At 43.2% G+C, this 17450-nt stretch overlaps 1 protein-coding gene across 10 annotated transcripts in view; it reads left to right on the forward strand.

Moving 5' to 3' along the window:
* ANKS1A (ankyrin repeat and sterile alpha motif domain containing 1A) overlaps positions 1-17450 on the forward strand; it is a 201565-nt gene that overhangs the window by 79014 nt on the left and 105101 nt on the right. For 7 of the 10 annotated variants that reach the window (XM_023540164.2, XM_023540156.2, XM_023540165.2 and 4 more), the window contains 6 exons: positions 7504-7800; positions 8561-8636; positions 8927-9028; positions 9138-9239; positions 10846-11036; positions 15350-15442. In XM_023540164.2, the coding sequence (XP_023395932.2) occupies positions 7504-7800; positions 8561-8636; positions 8927-9028; positions 9138-9239; positions 10846-11036; positions 15350-15442 (861 nt within the window). Of the gene's footprint in view, positions 1-7503; positions 7801-8560; positions 8745-8926; positions 9029-9137; positions 9240-10845; positions 11037-15349; positions 15443-17450 lie in introns of those variants that run through there. The other 3 variants (XM_010600587.3, XM_023540160.2, XM_023540163.2) reach the window with 3 other exon arrangements.

A 17450-nucleotide genomic window follows, 5' to 3' on the forward strand; every position in this document is an offset into this window, starting at 1 on the left:
GGGAAAGGAGCACAGGTGACTCCATTTTACCCTTTTAAAGGCTGTCTCTTGCCATTCCCCTCTCACTCTTTTGAGTTTGTGCATTTCTCCCCAGCTGGTAGCTTCTCTATCTGCTTGGCAACTTTTGACTCTCAGAAGGACTGTGAAATAGGAGATGATATTGCAGGACAAAACAGGCACTTGCCTTGAGTCTCCCTTCCTGAGAGGCTGGGGCAGGCAGTGGCCTGATGGGCCTGGTGAAGAGCACGTAGCCCTGCTGGCCTCTCCACCCCTCAGGCCTTCACTACTTCAAGCCTTGTCGGTTGGGTGGTGGTGGTAGCCTCTTACCTCAGTGCTGTCGCCTGCCATTTTTGATCAGAGCTCTTACTTGGATGAGGTTTGCTTTTTGGCAACAGCCTGGAGTTTGGTTGAGTCACTGCATTATCCACATAGCCCTCTTTCACTTGCTCTCAATACAGCTGCCTCACAGAAGGGGAACATAAGGTTCTTGTGTGTGTTTCCAAACACAAGGCAGATATTTCATGTCTTTCTTTGTGAAATGCTGATTTAACAGATGAAGGTACATACCTGCCGGGCAGAGGCGGGCCCTGTGGGAGCTTTTCTCCCGCTGTTGGGCCTTCATAGTGGAGAAGCATTTTGACCTGGGCTAGTGGAACGCATCAGCTTTTATTTTGGCCCACTCTTAAAATTCTGTTTCTAATTTTCAAAATAGGAAGGTACTCCATCTCTGATTTTTTGGGGCGTGGGGGTGGGATTGGATTCTGGGCTGCCGCTTATTGGTTTTGTTGTCTTGAGTGAGTTTCTTAATTTCTAAGAGCCTCAGTTTCCTCTTCTGTAAAAGGAGGTACTACCACCTATGTTGCTGGGCTGTTTTGGAGTTTAAATAAAATAGTGTACATTAAATAAAAGACATCTGGTAGCTAATACTATTTGAGATCCTAATTTGAAAAGATGTGTATACTGTGGTGTTTCTGAAAACGCATTTTGGAATCTGTTGTTACCAGTAAGTGAAGTGTAATGAAACATTGCTCACTTAGTCCAGTCAACGTTCTTTGGAGGGAGGGGAGAGGAGGGAAGGGAAGGGAAGGGGTGGGCATGATTGTGAAGTGATTGTTTTCCCACTCAGTGATTATTTAGGTTATAAAGCTCTGATTAAAGGGCAAGACTTTAGTTCTTAAAAGTACATTTTCCTATCCCTTGAGTTTGCATGCATAGAAGAAAATTAGTCTAAATGGAGTAAGAACATGCTACTCTCCGGAAATTCTGCCCTTTGCCTTTCCTCTCCACCCAGAAAGACTAAATGATGCAGACTGCATTAAGGGATAAAGCTGTTGGGGTTGTGCTGAGAATGCAAACCCTTCTTGAACTGATTGAAATCTACCTTCCTAGGTTTTATTCTGACCCTGGGTTTTTATTGACCTGGCCTATGTCTAGGAATTGTTTTACTAAATTATATTTGAGTGCTAGGTCCTATCAGGTACCTGTAGAAATTAAGAGATCTCAGATTCCTTTTCCGGGAGCAAAGGGAGTTTTAAAATCAGCTTTGATGTACCTGTTCAACATTTGGACCTTTCCTTTTTCAGAAATTAAGAGCTCAGCTGCTAACCAAAAGGTAGGCAGTTCAAGTCTACCAGCTGCTCCTTGGAAACTCGATGGGGGCAGTTTACTCTGTCCTGTAGGGTCACAATGAGTTGGGATCAACTCAACGGCAACAGGTTTGGTTTTTTTTCCCCCCACCCCCGCAGAAAGTCAGCATAAACCAGTCCAAATCTAAGTCATCCTTTGCTAAGGTGGTTGTCGTTAGGTACTGTTGAGTCGTTCCGACTTACAGTAACCCCATGTACGACAGAACAAAACGCTGCCTGGTCTTGCACCATCTTCATGCTTGAGCCAGTTGTTGCAGCCATGTGTCAATCCATTTTGTTGAGGGTCATCCTCTTTTTTGCTGATGTCCAAGCATGATGTCCTTCTCCAAGGATTGGTCCCTCCGGATAACATGTCCAAAGTACATGAGACGAAGTCTTGCCATCCTTGCTTCTAAGGAACATTCTCGCTGCACTTTTTCCAAGATAGATTTGTTCACTCTTCTGGCAGTCCATGGTATATTCGATATTCTTCCCCAACACCGTAATTCAAAGATATCAACCCTTCTTTGGTCTTCCATATTCACTGTCCAGCTTTTGGATGCATGTGAGGTGACTGAAAATACCATCGCTTGGGTCAGGCGTACCTTAGTCTTCAAAGTGACATCTTTGTCTTTCAACACTTTGAAGAGGTCCTTTACAGCAGATTTGCCCAGTGCAATGCGTCTTTTGATTTCTTGACTGCTGCTTCCATGGCTGTTGATTGTGGATCCAAGTAAAATGAAATCCTTGACAACTTCATTATTTTCTCTGTTTTTCATGATTTTGCTTATTGGTCCAGTTGTGAGCATTTTTGTTTTCTTTATGTTGAAGTGTAAGCTACACTGAAGGCTGTAGTCTTTGATCTTCACAAGTAAGTGCTTCAATTCCTCTTCACTTTCAGCAAGCTAAGGTAGAACTGTTAAAATAAAACTGTAATTTCACCCCTTTTAAAAAGATTTTAACTTAGTCTGTATATCATAAAATGAGCGATAGTCAAATTAGTTTTAGGTAGATATGTTTTTCTGTCCATTTCAAAAGGATTTACAGACTTAGAGCTGGAAAGGACCTGGAGATTACCTAGACCACTTGTATCCAAATGCTGATCAGCTTGTCTGGCTGCATCAGAATAACCCCATGTCTTCGCTTTCTAGGGCTACCATGACAAAATACCACAAAGTAGGAGGCTTTAAAGAACAAATGTGTTATCTCACAGCTCTGGAGTTTAGAAGTTGGAATTCAGGGCATAGGCAGGACGTTCTCTCTCTCTCTGCTCTGTTGTAGGAGAAGATCCTTCTTTGTTTCTTTCCATTTCTGGTAGCCCCAAGCATTTATTGGCTTTTCTTGGCTTGTAGACAGATCCTCCTATGCTGTCTTCTGCCTGTGTATGTCTCTGTTTCTGGGATCTGTCCTTCTATTTTGTAAAAGACCACTCAGAAGGAATTAGGATAGGACCCATTTGCAACGACATTTGCAAAGAAAAACCCTACTTCCCTCAAGAAGGGTTTTGCATTCTCAGCACAACCCAAAACCCTTGTTTCCTTTCCAAAAAAGGTCACATGCACCAGTGCAGGGGTTAGGACTTCTTTTTGGGGGGTCACAATTTTACAAAATCTTTTTATTTTGAAAAAGATTTCCAATTTACAGAAAAGTCGTAAGAATAATCTAATGAGCTCCAGTATACTCTTCTCCTAGATTCACAATTTGTTAACATTTTGCCATATTTGCTTTCTCTCTCTCTATGTATACATACATGTATACATATATATGTGTTTGTGTGTACGTAATTGTTGTTGCTGATAATAAGCCATTTAAGAATAAGTCATGGACATCATGATCTTTAACCGTAAATTCTTTACTTCTGTCTCTTTAAGAACAAGGACATTCCCTTACATAAGCACGATACAGTTACCAAATTCAGAAAATCTAACATTGATATAATACAGTTATCTAATACACCATCTGGAAACCCTGGTGGCATAGTGGAGAAGTGCTATGGCTGCTAACCAAAGGGTCGGCAGTTCAAATCTACCAGATGCTCCTTGGAAACTCTATGGGGCAGTTCTACTCTGTCCTATAGGCTCGCTATGAGTTGGAATCGACTCGACAGCACTGGGTTTGGTTTTTTTAATATACAATCCATGTTCAAATTTCACCATTGTTCCAATAATGTCCTTTATAGCAATTTTTCCTCTAGTCCAGGACTCAATCCAGGACTGCATTGCATTTGGTTGTCATGTCTGTTTAGTCTTCTTTAATCTGGAACCGTTCCATGGCCTTTCTTAACTTTCATGACACTGACGTTTTTTAAGAGCATGGGCCAGTTGTTTTGTAGACTGTCCCTCAGTCTGGGTTCGTCTGATGTTTCTTCACAATTAGATTCAGGTTATACATTTTTGGCAGAAATACCATAGAAGTGATATTATGCATGTATTATCCTGGGTGCATCACATCCCAAGGCCTGTGTTGTCATCTTGGTAATGATGACTCTGCTTGGTTAAGTTATTGACTGCCAGGTTGGGAAGCTTTTTAAGAACAGTTTCCTGATCCTTACTCTCTGAAGTGCTACCTTGGAAAATCAGGATTAGGACCTAGTACTAGATAATTTTAAGTTCCCCCTGTAATTCCAAGATGTAGCCTTTTTGAGAACACTGATCTAGGTCAACTTTCCACCCGAAGTAGGAATGCCCTTCTCTCTCTGTCCTCTGACGGGTAGGCCATCCACCTCTTGTTTTATTTATTTTTCCTAATAACAAGCAGATTTGCAGCCTCTTTTTGGATTCTGTGGATTATTGGTTTCTTATGCTTGGTTGACATCTTCGTTGCTAAACCTTCCATCTGTTTGTCAGAGTTCTGCCTTTTAGAACTTCCACTTTATGGATTCAGTTCTCATATTTCCCCTCATCTTCTCCATCTCAAAAGACACAGTTTTCTCCTTCACTTGTGGTATGTTTCTAGGCCCTATGCCATTGTTGTTGGAGAGAACTATAGTCCACATGTCCCTCACTTAGGCATCTGTCAAATATGGACAAGTACGCAATCAAGCTGTAATCTAAGCATTGGGAGGTAATCCTCCTGAAATAGTTTCAAGAGGAGAAAGGCCATGAAAATGTTTATGTATGGCTTTCTGCTGCTTGTGGTATGTGTATATGTGTATATGTGTGGGTGTACAGTGTGTATATAATGGATTTACACATTGAGTGAGGTCTGCAGATGTAAGGGCTATGCATAGGGATCCCTTTCTTCTTAGAAGCACTGATCATAGCAAGAAAAAATGAAAGTGGGTCTCAAATGGGTAGGAATGAAGAGTTTGTGAAAAGGCTTTGGGGAAACATTTTCTTCAGTCCAGACTTATAGCAATATAATTCTGAGAACTCTTGAGGTGTTATGAATACCTGTGGTATGATTTGGAAGGTGTGAAAGGGAGAGATTCTACATGGTGAGGAATCTGTGCATCTCCTTGGAATCCCTCCCTGCCTTGTGAACCCAAGATCCATCACTTAGTGACTTCCTGCGCTGATAGTTGTCAGACTCCAAGGGGAGAGGATAGTCAGAGCTCATTGTGATGGCCTCTGTTGAACAGTAGAACATTATTTTTCCATGCCACATCTGGCGAGACTGAGGCATAAGGAAGATGCTTCTTACACTGTGAATATGAGGGTAACTTTCTGCAGTGATATGGTTAGACCATTTATAAAACAAGGCAGAGAATTTGCCTGGTAGTGATCAAGACCTTGCCTTTAGCCAGGCAGCTTTCTAGCAGCTGCCTTAGTTCTGGGAAACAAGAAAATAGAGATGATCTGTCGTATTTTTTTTCTAGTGGATAGTTTAGAGTTTTATAGTTCTTCTGGCCCTAATGGCATGCTTTTTAAACAAACAAGGACAAATTATTCTGACTTTGGGAGACAACTTGGGTATAAAAGAGACAGCAAGATCTGCTTCAGAGTAAATAAAAGTTTTCCAGGATTGGAGTTTTAAGAAGAACAAGCTGACTTTCTTGGCCCCTGCTGTCATGCTAATCTTAAGATGTAAAACCCCAACAATCTTCTTAAATTCGTTTGGGTTGCCACTCTGCCTCAAAATCATTTTATAGAAACCTTCTGTGCGTTTTTGTTGACATAGCTGTATTATTATCATGAGAAAGTAAAGTGGCAGCTCTTAGTTTGCTAAGGAAACTTAAGCCATAGCTCAATAGGAAAGGGGCATTTCAAAGGGAGGCCCTAAATGATTTGATTGGCACAGAGAACCCCAGGAATTTGCTTTCTGCTCAGCTCTTCCCTTCCCTTCAAACTTTTAGGTTGACATGGAAATTTTCCCTGGGTCCAGGTTGTATCATAGGAGGCTATTGCTACCTGGCTGTGTTCTGGGGCCAGTGACGACTGTCTGCACTTTCTCAGCATCTGCTTTCCTTGGGCTGTGTTTGAATTCCATGTTGCTTCCTCTGTTTACCTGTGTACATTTATCTTTGCATGTGACTCCTGCTACCACTTTTTCTGCCCTTATTTCATTTTTTGAATTTTTGTTGCTGTCACTCTGGCCTTGAGCCCTTGCTCCCAGCATCTCTGGATCTTTCTGGTATACTTGGTGTAGCTGGAAAAAATGATGCAGTCAAATATCAGATCAAAAGCAGATGGAATTGCATGCGTGGTTGGGTAACTCCTAGCCTGTTACTTTTATCATCATTAATAGAATTAAAACAATTGTAGAAACATTTCATTTTTACCATTTGATCGCTGAAAGGTGCAAAATACTGACTTGATGGGCATACCTGCTCTTAAGTTTTTTGCCCCAAAGTGGCAGAAGCCTCCTGAGTAAACTCAGGAATCTGAAAATCTTGTGGGAGAATTATTTTGGTTAAAAAATCTTGTGGGAGAATTATTTTGGTTAGAGCTTCTAAAAAAGGAGAGGTCATGGAAATTTACTTTATTTCCACTGTATCATACATTATTAATAGTAAAAGAAATGGTATAATTGGAATGGCCAACATTATGCTTGTGATAGTTGATAAAGCACAACGTTCTCCCAGATGCTACCTTTAGTTTGAAACAAAATTGGCATTCAAGGGCCATGAGGTTGTGAATTTGAATTGATGGCAATATCAGATTTAAATATTTTGCACCTCTCACAGAAAACATTCCAGTGTCTAATTGTATCTTTCTTACATAAGAAACAGTTCCCCATGCTGGCTGCATTTTAATGAAGTTGGTACTGCATGCATTGATGGGTGCAGGCTTCCGGAGTAGGCCCAGAGCAGCATCCGGGTCCCATGTTCCTCTGCAACTGAGCCCAAGCATCTCCCTGCCCTGGACGTGGCTGTTGGCTGATAACCTTGAGAGTGATTTTTGGTTCCCTACTCTGTTACTTTCATTGTTGGCTTATTGATTTGCATGCAAGAAGCTACACAGATGACACATTCTTTAAAAACCTTGTGTGTAAGGGAACGAGTGGTTAACAAGTGCAGAATCGGAACCCCAAGTTTGAATAAGTTATAAATTGTTGTAAAACCAGTTGGAGTTTAAAATGAAACAATGGTAGTGATATTATGGCATTCTTCCATGACAGGGCATCTACCAGATGCCTGCTACATTCCCTTGTTCACTCTTAACAATCTGGAGACAATTCCTTCACAGCACATAGGAGACCGCAAATGTGTAGGAGATGACTGCTCCCCTCTTGCAGTAACTAGCAGAGGATGTGCACAATTAGAGCAGTCGGGCTTGTTTGCAGGGGAGTATGTCTGGATTCCGACTTACTTTTATTAATCCCCAAGTATTGCTGCTATTTCTCTCATTTAAATTCCAGTGGTTTTACATGTATTTGTCCAGTCATATGCCAGTCTACCAGTCACCTTTCTGATGTGATCTGCTTATTAACCCTTTAGAACAATGACAACGAGACGGCCCTGCACTGTGCAGCACAGTACGGCCACACGGAGGTGGTGAAGGTCCTCTTAGAGGAGCTAACGGACCCCACCATGCGCAACAACAAATTTGAGACGCCACTGGACCTGGCTGCACTCTACGGGAGACTGGAGGTGGTGAAGATGCTCCTCAACGCACATCCCAACCTCTTGAGCTGCAACACTAAGAAGCACACCCCTCTGCACCTGGCAGCGAGGAATGGCCACAAAGCCGTGGTCCAGGTCCTCCTGGATGCTGGCATGGATAGCAACTACCAGGTAGCAGGGTGGATGTCCCTCCCAGGCTCAAGGGACTTAGTCATTTTGGAAGAGGCACAAGGACCATGCTGCTGGGCTGTGTTCTTATTTAGCACGTTTCACGTCATGTTTCAGCCGCTTCCATTTGTTAACCCATTTTAACGTGAAACATTAGAGACAAATGAGCTCCTCAAGTGAGTCTGGTTTTTTTCTTTTCTTTTCAGCATTAAACCCTGAAAAGATGTGCTTATGGGCTGTCTCTCAAAATTAGAGAAGTTTCATTATCTTCCTATACATGTGTTCCCACTGCCACCTTTTAGCACCTCAAAAGTCTCATTAACTTGGTTTGCTGACAGGAGCCTTAGTGTTTCCCTCCGCTGTTAGCTCCTCCTTCAGAGGAATGACCATCCTTAAGGCTTCACATTGACCAGACCACATTTACAGTAAGGTGCTTTGCTTCCCTTGTCCTTTTCTTCTCGCTATTCCTTTGACCCAGGAAGGTGGCATTTTGTGGAGTTGTGCCAATAGGTGGCTCCAAGAGTAACTGTTATTCGTGTGTGGCCTGCTGGTGACACATCAAACAGCCTTGATGAATGGGCCACAACTGTGGTTTTTGGAATCCATACAAGAAAAGTTGGAAAGATAATGACAGAGGGCTTTGTGTGGTTTATTTTGTTTTCCTGTCCCTTCTTGTCTGCGTCCCATCTGTCATGTGAAGCCACGCCAAACCTGGGTCACTGTTCTGATGACATCCTGCTCTGCATTCTCGTTTGCTTTCCAGACGGAGAAGGGCAGTGCTTTGCATGAGGCTGCTTTGTTTGGCAAGACCGATGTGGTGCAAATCCTGCTGGCTGCAGGTGAGAGGTCGGCAGCGCTCTTGTCTACACAGCATGCCAGGGTTGGGATTGTTTCTCCCTAGTCTCCCTGCAGGGGGTTGACTTTTGCTGGCTGCATTTGGACCCAGTGTAAGTGTGTCTCTCTTGGTTGATTGCAAGTGTACAGATTGTTCTTGAATAGCTGGATGAAAGAGCTTTGGATGAAAAATGTTGGTTATGCTGCTGGGAGCATGAGGTGTCCGGAATTTGGTCCTCTTTGAGGCTGGTTTGAAAATGCTTACTCTCCTGGTCCCCCTGATGTGCCTTTTTAGGAATTGATGTCAACATAAAAGATAACCGTGGACTGACCGCCCTAGACACCGTCCGGGAACTGCCTTCTCAAAAAAGCCAGCAGATAGCAGCACTTATTGAAGGTATCAGTCCATCTCATTGTCTGGGGCACTAGGGGCACACTGGTGAAGCCAAGGCATTTTCATTTGGTGCAGCTTTTTTTTTTTTTTTTTTTTTAATCTTTCCATGTAGATCACATGACTGGAAAAAGAAGTACAAAAGAGATAGATAAAACCCCTACACCCCAACTACCTCTCATCTCCAATATGGACTCCCTATCACAGAGGTCTCAGGGTAAGGTAGCTTTTCTCTGCCAGTAAAGGGGCAGAGGTAGGGGCAAGAAGCTCTCTGTGGGAAGAGCTGAGCATTCTTTGGCAGAATGGAAAATCTGAATTTAAATAATAAAAATTTCAAGAGATTGGGGATACTCGATAAGTTCATATTCAAACTTCTTTTTTTTTCCTAACCATGTGAAGTTTAAAGAGCCCTGGTGGTACAGTGGTCAAGCGCTCATCTGTTAACCAAAAGGTCAGCAGTTTAAACCCACCAGCTACTCTTCGGGAGAAAGATGTGACAGTCTGCTTCCGTAAAGATTACAGCCTAGGAAACCCAATAGGGTGCCTCTGCCTTATCCTGTAGGTTGGCTATGAGTTGGAACTGACTCAGCTGCCGTGGGTTTGGCTTTGGTTTGGGAAGTTTTATTGGATATAGCTTGGGCCCGTGGCTGTGGACCTCTTTTTTCTTCCTTTTTTCTCCACTTTTACAGCTGGCTCTATGAGATCTATTTTTGGGATGTGTAGTAGACAGGATGATCTCAATATTAATTCAAATCTTGGTGAACCTTTTTTTTTCTAACACACACTGTAGTGTCTTGAGCATAGCTGGTCCTCAGTAAATATTGAGTATGTCATCTGGTTGGTAGATAATGTATATGGCAGATTTTGGTAATAATTGTTTGGCCAACAAATGTGGTCTTGATGCTAGCTTAGAAAGCCCTCTCTAGCCATCGTTAACCAGGATCCACTTTTTCTGATTTATTGAGTAGCCTTTTGGATCCTAGGTGTGATTAATAACAAAGACCAAGTAAAGTTTGACTGACACCTTCCCCTTCATATGGATCACAATAAAGAAGGCTAGAGAAACAAGGTAAAGCCAAAAACTAAAAAGGGAAAAGGATTTTCCTTAGGCGTGCAGGGGTGTTAACAAGTGCCCATCCTCCTGTCTTTACTGTGGAGTCCTTGTCTGCCTCCCTACACACAGTTTTTCTTTGATCTCATAATATGCTAGGAATGGGATTAGTAGTTCAGTAAGCTCTTAGTTTTCAAGAATTTTACATTCATACTAAGACTATTTGCAAGCAACCTGGAGAATCTTGGTCTATAGTAATTGGTAATTCTGCATGGACACAAATTTGGATCCTGTGTGCCCTGAGGTTGATAGTTACCCAGTGAGTGAGTCTAAGCAGCTGCACAGGACCACCAGGCCAGAAAGGCTTTGCTGACTTCCATTTTACTTGAGCACAGGGAAACTCCTGTTAAGAATATAAAGGATTACTTAAGTTTTTTAGTTATACTTTGCTACATTTTATGGGTTAAGTTTCTCCTATCATGTTATTAAGGTATTTGGGGATTTTTAAAGGTCTTGGGTGGTATCCCTTATAGATGTAAAGGATTTTCCATATTGAATTAGAGAAAAATCTGTTTAGATCTCAGGGTATAAAGAGCAGCTGAAACCTCAACTTTTATTCCTGTACATGGAGCAAAGCAGCCATTAATTTTCCTACTCTTGTTACACAGTGTTCGTTGAGCTCAGATTGCTAAGGGGACTTCGGGTTGTTGCAGAGGTTGGAACCCAAGATGGTGCTTTTATTTCCTCTCTTGCCCTCCAATCTCTTCATCAGGTAACGTGGAGAAAGCGGTAACTGAACTGATCATCGATTTTGACACAGCTGCTGAGGAAGAGGGTCCCTACGAGGCGCTGTACAATGCTGTCTCCTGCTATTCATTGGACAGCATGGCCAGCGGACGATCGTCTGACCGAGACTCCATGACCAAGGAGGCGGCTGGAGTAAACGCTGCTGGGGTGAGGCCTGTATGTGGCTTGGGGCAGGGATGAATGCTGCTGGGGTGAGGTGTGTATGTGGCCTGGGGTGGGAGTGAACGCTGCTGGGGTTAGGCCTGTATGTGTCCTGGGGCGGGAGTGAATGCTGCTGGGGTGAGGCCTGTATGTGTCCTGGGATGGGAGTGAACGCTGCTGGGGTGAGGCCTGTATGTGTCCTGGGGTAGGAGTGAAAGCTGCTGGGGTGAGGCCCCTATGCGTCCTGGAGTAGGAGTGAACGCTGCTGGGGTGAGGCCTGTATGTGTCCTGGGGCGGGAGTGAACGCTGCTGGGGTGAGGCCTGTATGTGTCCTGGGGTAGGAGTGAAAGCTGCTGGGTGAGGCCCCTATGCATCCTGGAGTAGGAGTGAATGCTGCTGGGGTGAGGCCTGTATGTGGCCTGGGGTGGGAGTGAACGCTGCTGGGGTGAGGCCTGTATGTGGCCTGGGGTGGGAGTGAACGCTGCTGGGGTGAGGCCTGTATGTGTCCTGGGGTGGGAGTGAACGCTGCTGGGGTGAGGCCTGTATGTGGCCTGGGGTGGGAGTGAACGCTGCTGGGGTGAGGCCTGTATGTGGCCTGGGGTGGGAGTGAACGCTGCTGGGGTGAGGCCTGTATGTGTCCTGGGGTGGGAGTGAACGCTGCTGGGGTGAGGCCTGTATGTGGCCTGGGGTGGGAGTGAACGCTGCTGGGGTGAGGCCTGTATGTGTCCTGGGGTGGGAGTGAACGCTGCTGGGGTGAGGCCTGTATGTGGCCTGGGGTGGGAGTGAACGCTGCTGGGGTGAGGCCTGTATGTGTCCTGGGGTGGGAGTGAACGCTGCTGGGGTGAGGCCTGTATGTGTCCTGGGGTGGGAGTGAACGCTGCTGGGGTGAGGCCTGTATGTGGCCTGGGGTGGGAGTGAACGCTGCTGGGGTGAGGCCTGTATGTGGCCTGGGGTGGGAGTGAATGCTGCTGGAGTGAGGCCTGTATGTGGCCTGGGGTCATAACCCTCCTCGCGTATTGAGTGTGTGTTGGCTGGCTTGGCCTGGGCTGCAGCAGTCACTGGGAAGAGGCACTGTGACCCCTAGTGCTGGCTGGCATTTCAGACGTGGATCAGCATGCCCTTCTCCGGGGGGCTCTGCCACATCTTTCTCTTGCTCAGTGGGGTAAAACTATAGCAGATCGTATTGAGGTACAATTTCAGTTCTTCCGGTGTTAGTACAACCAGTTGCATCTTTCCATTATTTTTTTACTTTAGAGCAAATGAAAAATTTTCTTTATATTTAGCCTTAGTTTTCTATTTCTGTTTAGCATTAGTGCTGCTCCTGTCTTTGGGGTCTAGGTATATATATTGTTTGTTTTCTGTCTGGTGAGCAGTTCCTACAGTGAAAGCTCGCTGAAATAAGTCCCTGTCTGCTCTGAGTACACACTCAACTTTGATTTGTCCTGAAGGGATCATCCATTTGGATTTTGACAAGTTCCATATTCAGCAGGGTTGTAACAAGGTTTAATCAGACATCATTTGTATTCATTTGTGGAGTTCCTATTTTTATCCAGTCATAACCCTTCTAGCCATTGAAATAATAGAATGAACAGAACACTGAAATTTTCCTTCTTGGGGCCACCTTCCCATCTTACTGATTCATTCTCTGGTATTTGCTTCTACTTCCAGATTTGTATGTTCCGCCCCCTCTTTCTCTCCCGGAGTTATACCGTGAGCCTAGGCCTGAATCACTGGTCGCATTTACCCTCCCTTCTGTGTTGCTAAGCACAATAATTTGAGGTTTGAGCCAATCCAGCCATCGTGCTAACAAGATCCTAGTGATAATCCCACCTTGAGGCACGTTTTCAGCCATATGTTATTTCTTCCCGTTGTCCTTTCCCTTTGGTCTGAATCTGGCTTATGGCCATTTTAGTGATCCTTTGGCTGAAAGGGAGTCCTTGGATTTTTCACGTGTGTACTGTGAATGGCCTGGTGTTTTTTGGAGTGTTCTTTTTGGTAGACTTTGCTCTGCCCTGCCCTAGAGTAGCTCAGTGTTTTTATATGAACTTTGGAAAGACTCGTCAGTCTTGTAGTAGCCCAGCAGGGTAGGTGTTTTCAGGAACTGTGACAAAACTCCTTGTGAGTGGTGAAGCAAGTATGTATGTCAAGCACCACTAGCATAGTAGACAGAGCTAGTTCATTTCATTTCTTTCATTGTTAAGCATAGATGGATTAGGCAAACCAAGCTATGGGGCAAGGCTTTGCTTTAAGTGCTACTTACAGGTGATGCCCATTAGGGGGAGCTAGAGCCTTTGCAAGAAGCAGCACAGGGTTACTGAAGCAAGCTACGAATAACCAAGTTGCTGGGGGCTTAGCCACTGATTGACAGAAGTCTCTTTGTTCCACCCTGCTCTAGGAATCTAGTATTTTATGGTCCTGCTTTTTTTTTAAGTAGAAACTGATGCATCTTGAGGTGCATGCTCTGTCATTTATTTGTGTCTTTTGTAACTGTGGAGCCCCAGTGGCGCAGTGGTTAAAAGCTAGTGGATTCGGCAGTTCGAATCCACCAGCCGCTCCTTGGAAACCCAATGGGACAGTTCTGCTCTGTCCTATTGAGTCTCTATGAGTCGGAATTGACTCGATGGCAACGGGTTTGGTTTTGGTTTTATTGTGACTCTGCTATCTTCCTGTTCCGTGGTAATTAACTGCGTGGCCAAGGGACTTTTCTATATTTTGGTAGATACGATGTACATATGGTATGTATAAATCAGCCCCGTACTTCCAGGCCCTGGGCCCAAAGAAAAAAGGAGGCTTGTGGACGCTTTGCTTTCCTTCCAGTGTCCTTGGTGGTCAGTTCTTCAATGAATGTTTTTTCTAGGTTCTCAGCCTTGAGAAGGTTTCTAGGTTAGGTCCATGTTGTTGTTGTGTTGTGTTTTCCCTCTAGTGGATTTGCTGGTGGCAGATATGAGCCTGCTCCTTTTGCTGTGCCCTTCCTTACAAGGTGATGCTGCAGTCAGGCTTGTTCTGCACTTCCGGAGCAAAGCAGGGTGGGAAAAGTGGGGCTTAATGGGAAATCTGATCTAAGTAGCTTTGTTTGGCATGAAAATAGCACCTGTTTTGAAGGTTGTTGTTATTGGACATTGGTCCAGTTCCAGGGTCTATGGGAATGGCCAGCTTACCAAAAAGCATCCTGCCTTGCAGATTTCTCTGGGACTTTCACATAATTCAGCACTCATCTCCACTCTGGCTTTCAGAAATACTCCTGTTCCAACAACACAGTAAACTAACCTATAAGCCAGGGATGATCCTGTAGGCCAACTCCCTCCTGGTAGGATTATCAAGCATGAATAGGGCTTTGGAATGTAAAAGATGCCAAAGGTGCTACAGGTACAATGGCAGATCTCTTCAGTTGTTAGCTTTCAGGTGTCCTTCACCAAGGTACTTCTGTGTATCCCTGAAGTTGTCTACTCATGGTCTAACTAATTTAGTGCCCCTCTTCAGTGAGTTTTTTGCTTTAGAGCATGGCTTGATGAACTAGGGCCCACGAACGACAGCCTGTTTTTTTTAACTACAGTTTATTGGACTGCAGCCACACTCGTTCATTTACGTATTGTCTATGGCCACTTTTGTGTTACAACAGCAAAGCTGAGTAGTTGTGACAGAGACTGAATGGCCTGCAAAGCCTGAAATATTTTTTATGTCACCCTTTAAGAAAAACCTTGCCAACTCCTGCTCTAAGGAAGACAACTAACATGTGTTCCATTTTAAAATGGACTTAGATGAAATAGGGTTTTCATATGCTAATGGTATATGGTATATAATAGGTACCATTGAAGGAGGTGACCAAGGTTAGAGACTAGTTCTGAACTTTTTGCTAGTAAATGGAGATAGACTGGTATCAGAGCATTAAAGTTTGGGCAGAAATTGAAGTATCCTCTTCAGGATAAGCTCAACGACTGGTTTGTTAGAACTATTTGATAAATTGATTCTTTGAACTTGGTGTTTCCTCTTTTTAGAGTAGACTAAAAATTGAGCCATTGATTTTTCTATACTACAGTCTTATATATCAGTATTATGAAGGGCATTTTCTAACAAGACAGTCATGTGTTATCAGTATTGGCATTTCTTCCCATGGTTTAGGATCTGAAAGAAGAGTTTATGATGTCTGCTACAAACATCAAAAACCAAAGAGCCTGCTAATTGTGTATGTGTGTGCAGGGTTCTCCATTTGTAGTCTCCCAGGGGAGTTCTTTACACTCTTGTTTTTAATTTCCAAGGGCTAAGATGAGGGTAAACCAAAAAGTTAGATACTTGTAGAAAGAGATGAAGTACTTCTTTCTCTTCTGCAGAGGGAACGTCCACCGCCTCCAGCAAAGCCACCGCCCGATGAAGAGGAGGAAGACCGAGCGGATAAGAAGTATTTGCCCTTGACAGCTCCTGAGGTAGAGGGTTGAGTTTATTCCCATCACTGAAATATGAGATTGTTGGAAAGTGCATCACTGTGTGCTTCTTTGCTTTCTCGTTTTCTTAGTACCTCTTTGGATTAGTTAATTTGTCGTAAATTTGTACGTATCAGTAACCTGGAGCAAGATGGTTCAGACTCCTTCAAAAGTACTAAACAAAGAATTTTAATATAGATCTATAGCAGACAGGCCAATTATTGATCTACCTTATGATGTGGAAATTAGAACGTGCATGTTTTCTCCAGGCTCCAATGAGCTAAACAGTCTCATTTTTGCTTTTGTACCTGTGTTATCTTTTGATACATAGTGCAGTATAGACTATCTCCTGATCCCTGTTCTCTAGACACTGCCATAGTACCAAACTTGGTGGTTCTCTCTCAAACATCTTACTTCGGTTTTCCCATTTTCCCTTGTTCATTTCACATGAAGAATCTACACCAAGGCAAACATGGGAAATGTCATGACTCAATTAGAAAAGAAATAGGAGTCATGAATTGAGGGGGAAAGATCAAAGATTATTGACAAGAACAGTCCACTTTTTTAAGAAACGAAATTTTATCATTGGGCAAATAACTCAACCTCCTCACTTAGGTATATGAAGAAAATCAGAGTTTTCTTAATCTTTCATCTTCAGAATGCTCCCTTAACACTTTCTACCATTCAGAAAATGTATTCATTGAGCACTCAAAATATTACATAATTTCAGTAGTTGTTTTCTTTAATAATAATAATTTAAAAATCAGCTAATATAAACCAGGTAATTAAATCTCATTACTTTATCCCTGGAAGTCAAAATTAGTTGTTTTTTATAGTATTGCCATGGACCATCTAGTGACACAGTTATATTATTCAATATAAACACATGGAACCAGAAGGATGGCTTTCATTTAATACAATGAATAAATACAAGGAAGCCACTTTAAAAATGTGAAAGTCAGTGTTAGAGATAAGATTTCTTTGCTAGATACAAATTCTGTCCTTATATCTTTCTCTCCCTCAATTACAAAGTGCTTATTATCGTGCCTCAACTAAGGGGTCTTTGGAAATGCAGCCCCTTGGGTAATAACACATTGCCAGTAGATACAAGTGCCTGTAGTAAATCCTACATGTTTTTATGTAAATGGAAGTTTGCTTCAATACTCCTTTTTTACAAGAAGAAACCTAATAATGGAGAGCATTTTCAGTTAGGGCTAAACCTCTGTAAAAGCTCTGTGTGCTGCTTTAACAAGGACTTAGATTAAAATTCTAATGCCCGAGGATAAGAGCAAGGCTGTTAAAGAAATATTGGAAGACCAGGAGTTTCTGTTCTCCCAAGGCTTTCTAAAGCATACGGTTTGGCAATAACAGAATGGTTAAGTGCTTGGCTGCCAACCAAGAGGTTGATGGTTTTGAACTCTCCCAGCAGCTCCATGGGAGAAAGACCTGGCAATCTGCTCCTGTAAAGATTATAGCCTAGAAAACCCTATGGCGCAGCTCTACTCTGTCACATGGTATTGCTGTGAGTTGCAATCAACTCGAAGACACCTAATTAATAATGATAAAAGGAATTTCTATTCTCTCAAGGCTTTCTAAAGTATACGATTTGGCAGCTACACAGTGTCAAGAGGTAGGGGAAAAATCTCCATATTAGTCTCCTGGATGGAGACTCTGTCTGAGGTATCTTCTAGAATTTGCTTCTGAATACCAGGGAATCCTGGGTCAATTGGACCAGCATAGTTAGCATTTGGAAGACTGCAAATCCTGACTGATTAGTGGTGATTATAGGCACTTGGTAGAAACCCTGGTGGCTGGTGGTTAAAAGCTACGGCTACTAACCAAAAAGTTGGCAGTTCATATCCACCAGGCACTCCTTAGAAGTTCTATGGGGCAGTCCTACTCTGTCCTATAGGGTCACCATGAGTTGGATTCAGCTCTGTGGCAACAGGTTTGGTTTTGGTTTTTTATAGGTATATGGTAGCCCTGGTAGCACAGTGGTTAAGTGCTACAG

This window comes from Loxodonta africana, chromosome 1 (genome assembly GCF_030014295.1).
Source record: "Loxodonta africana isolate mLoxAfr1 chromosome 1, mLoxAfr1.hap2, whole genome shotgun sequence".
NCBI lineage: Eukaryota > Metazoa > Chordata > Mammalia > Proboscidea > Elephantidae > Loxodonta > Loxodonta africana.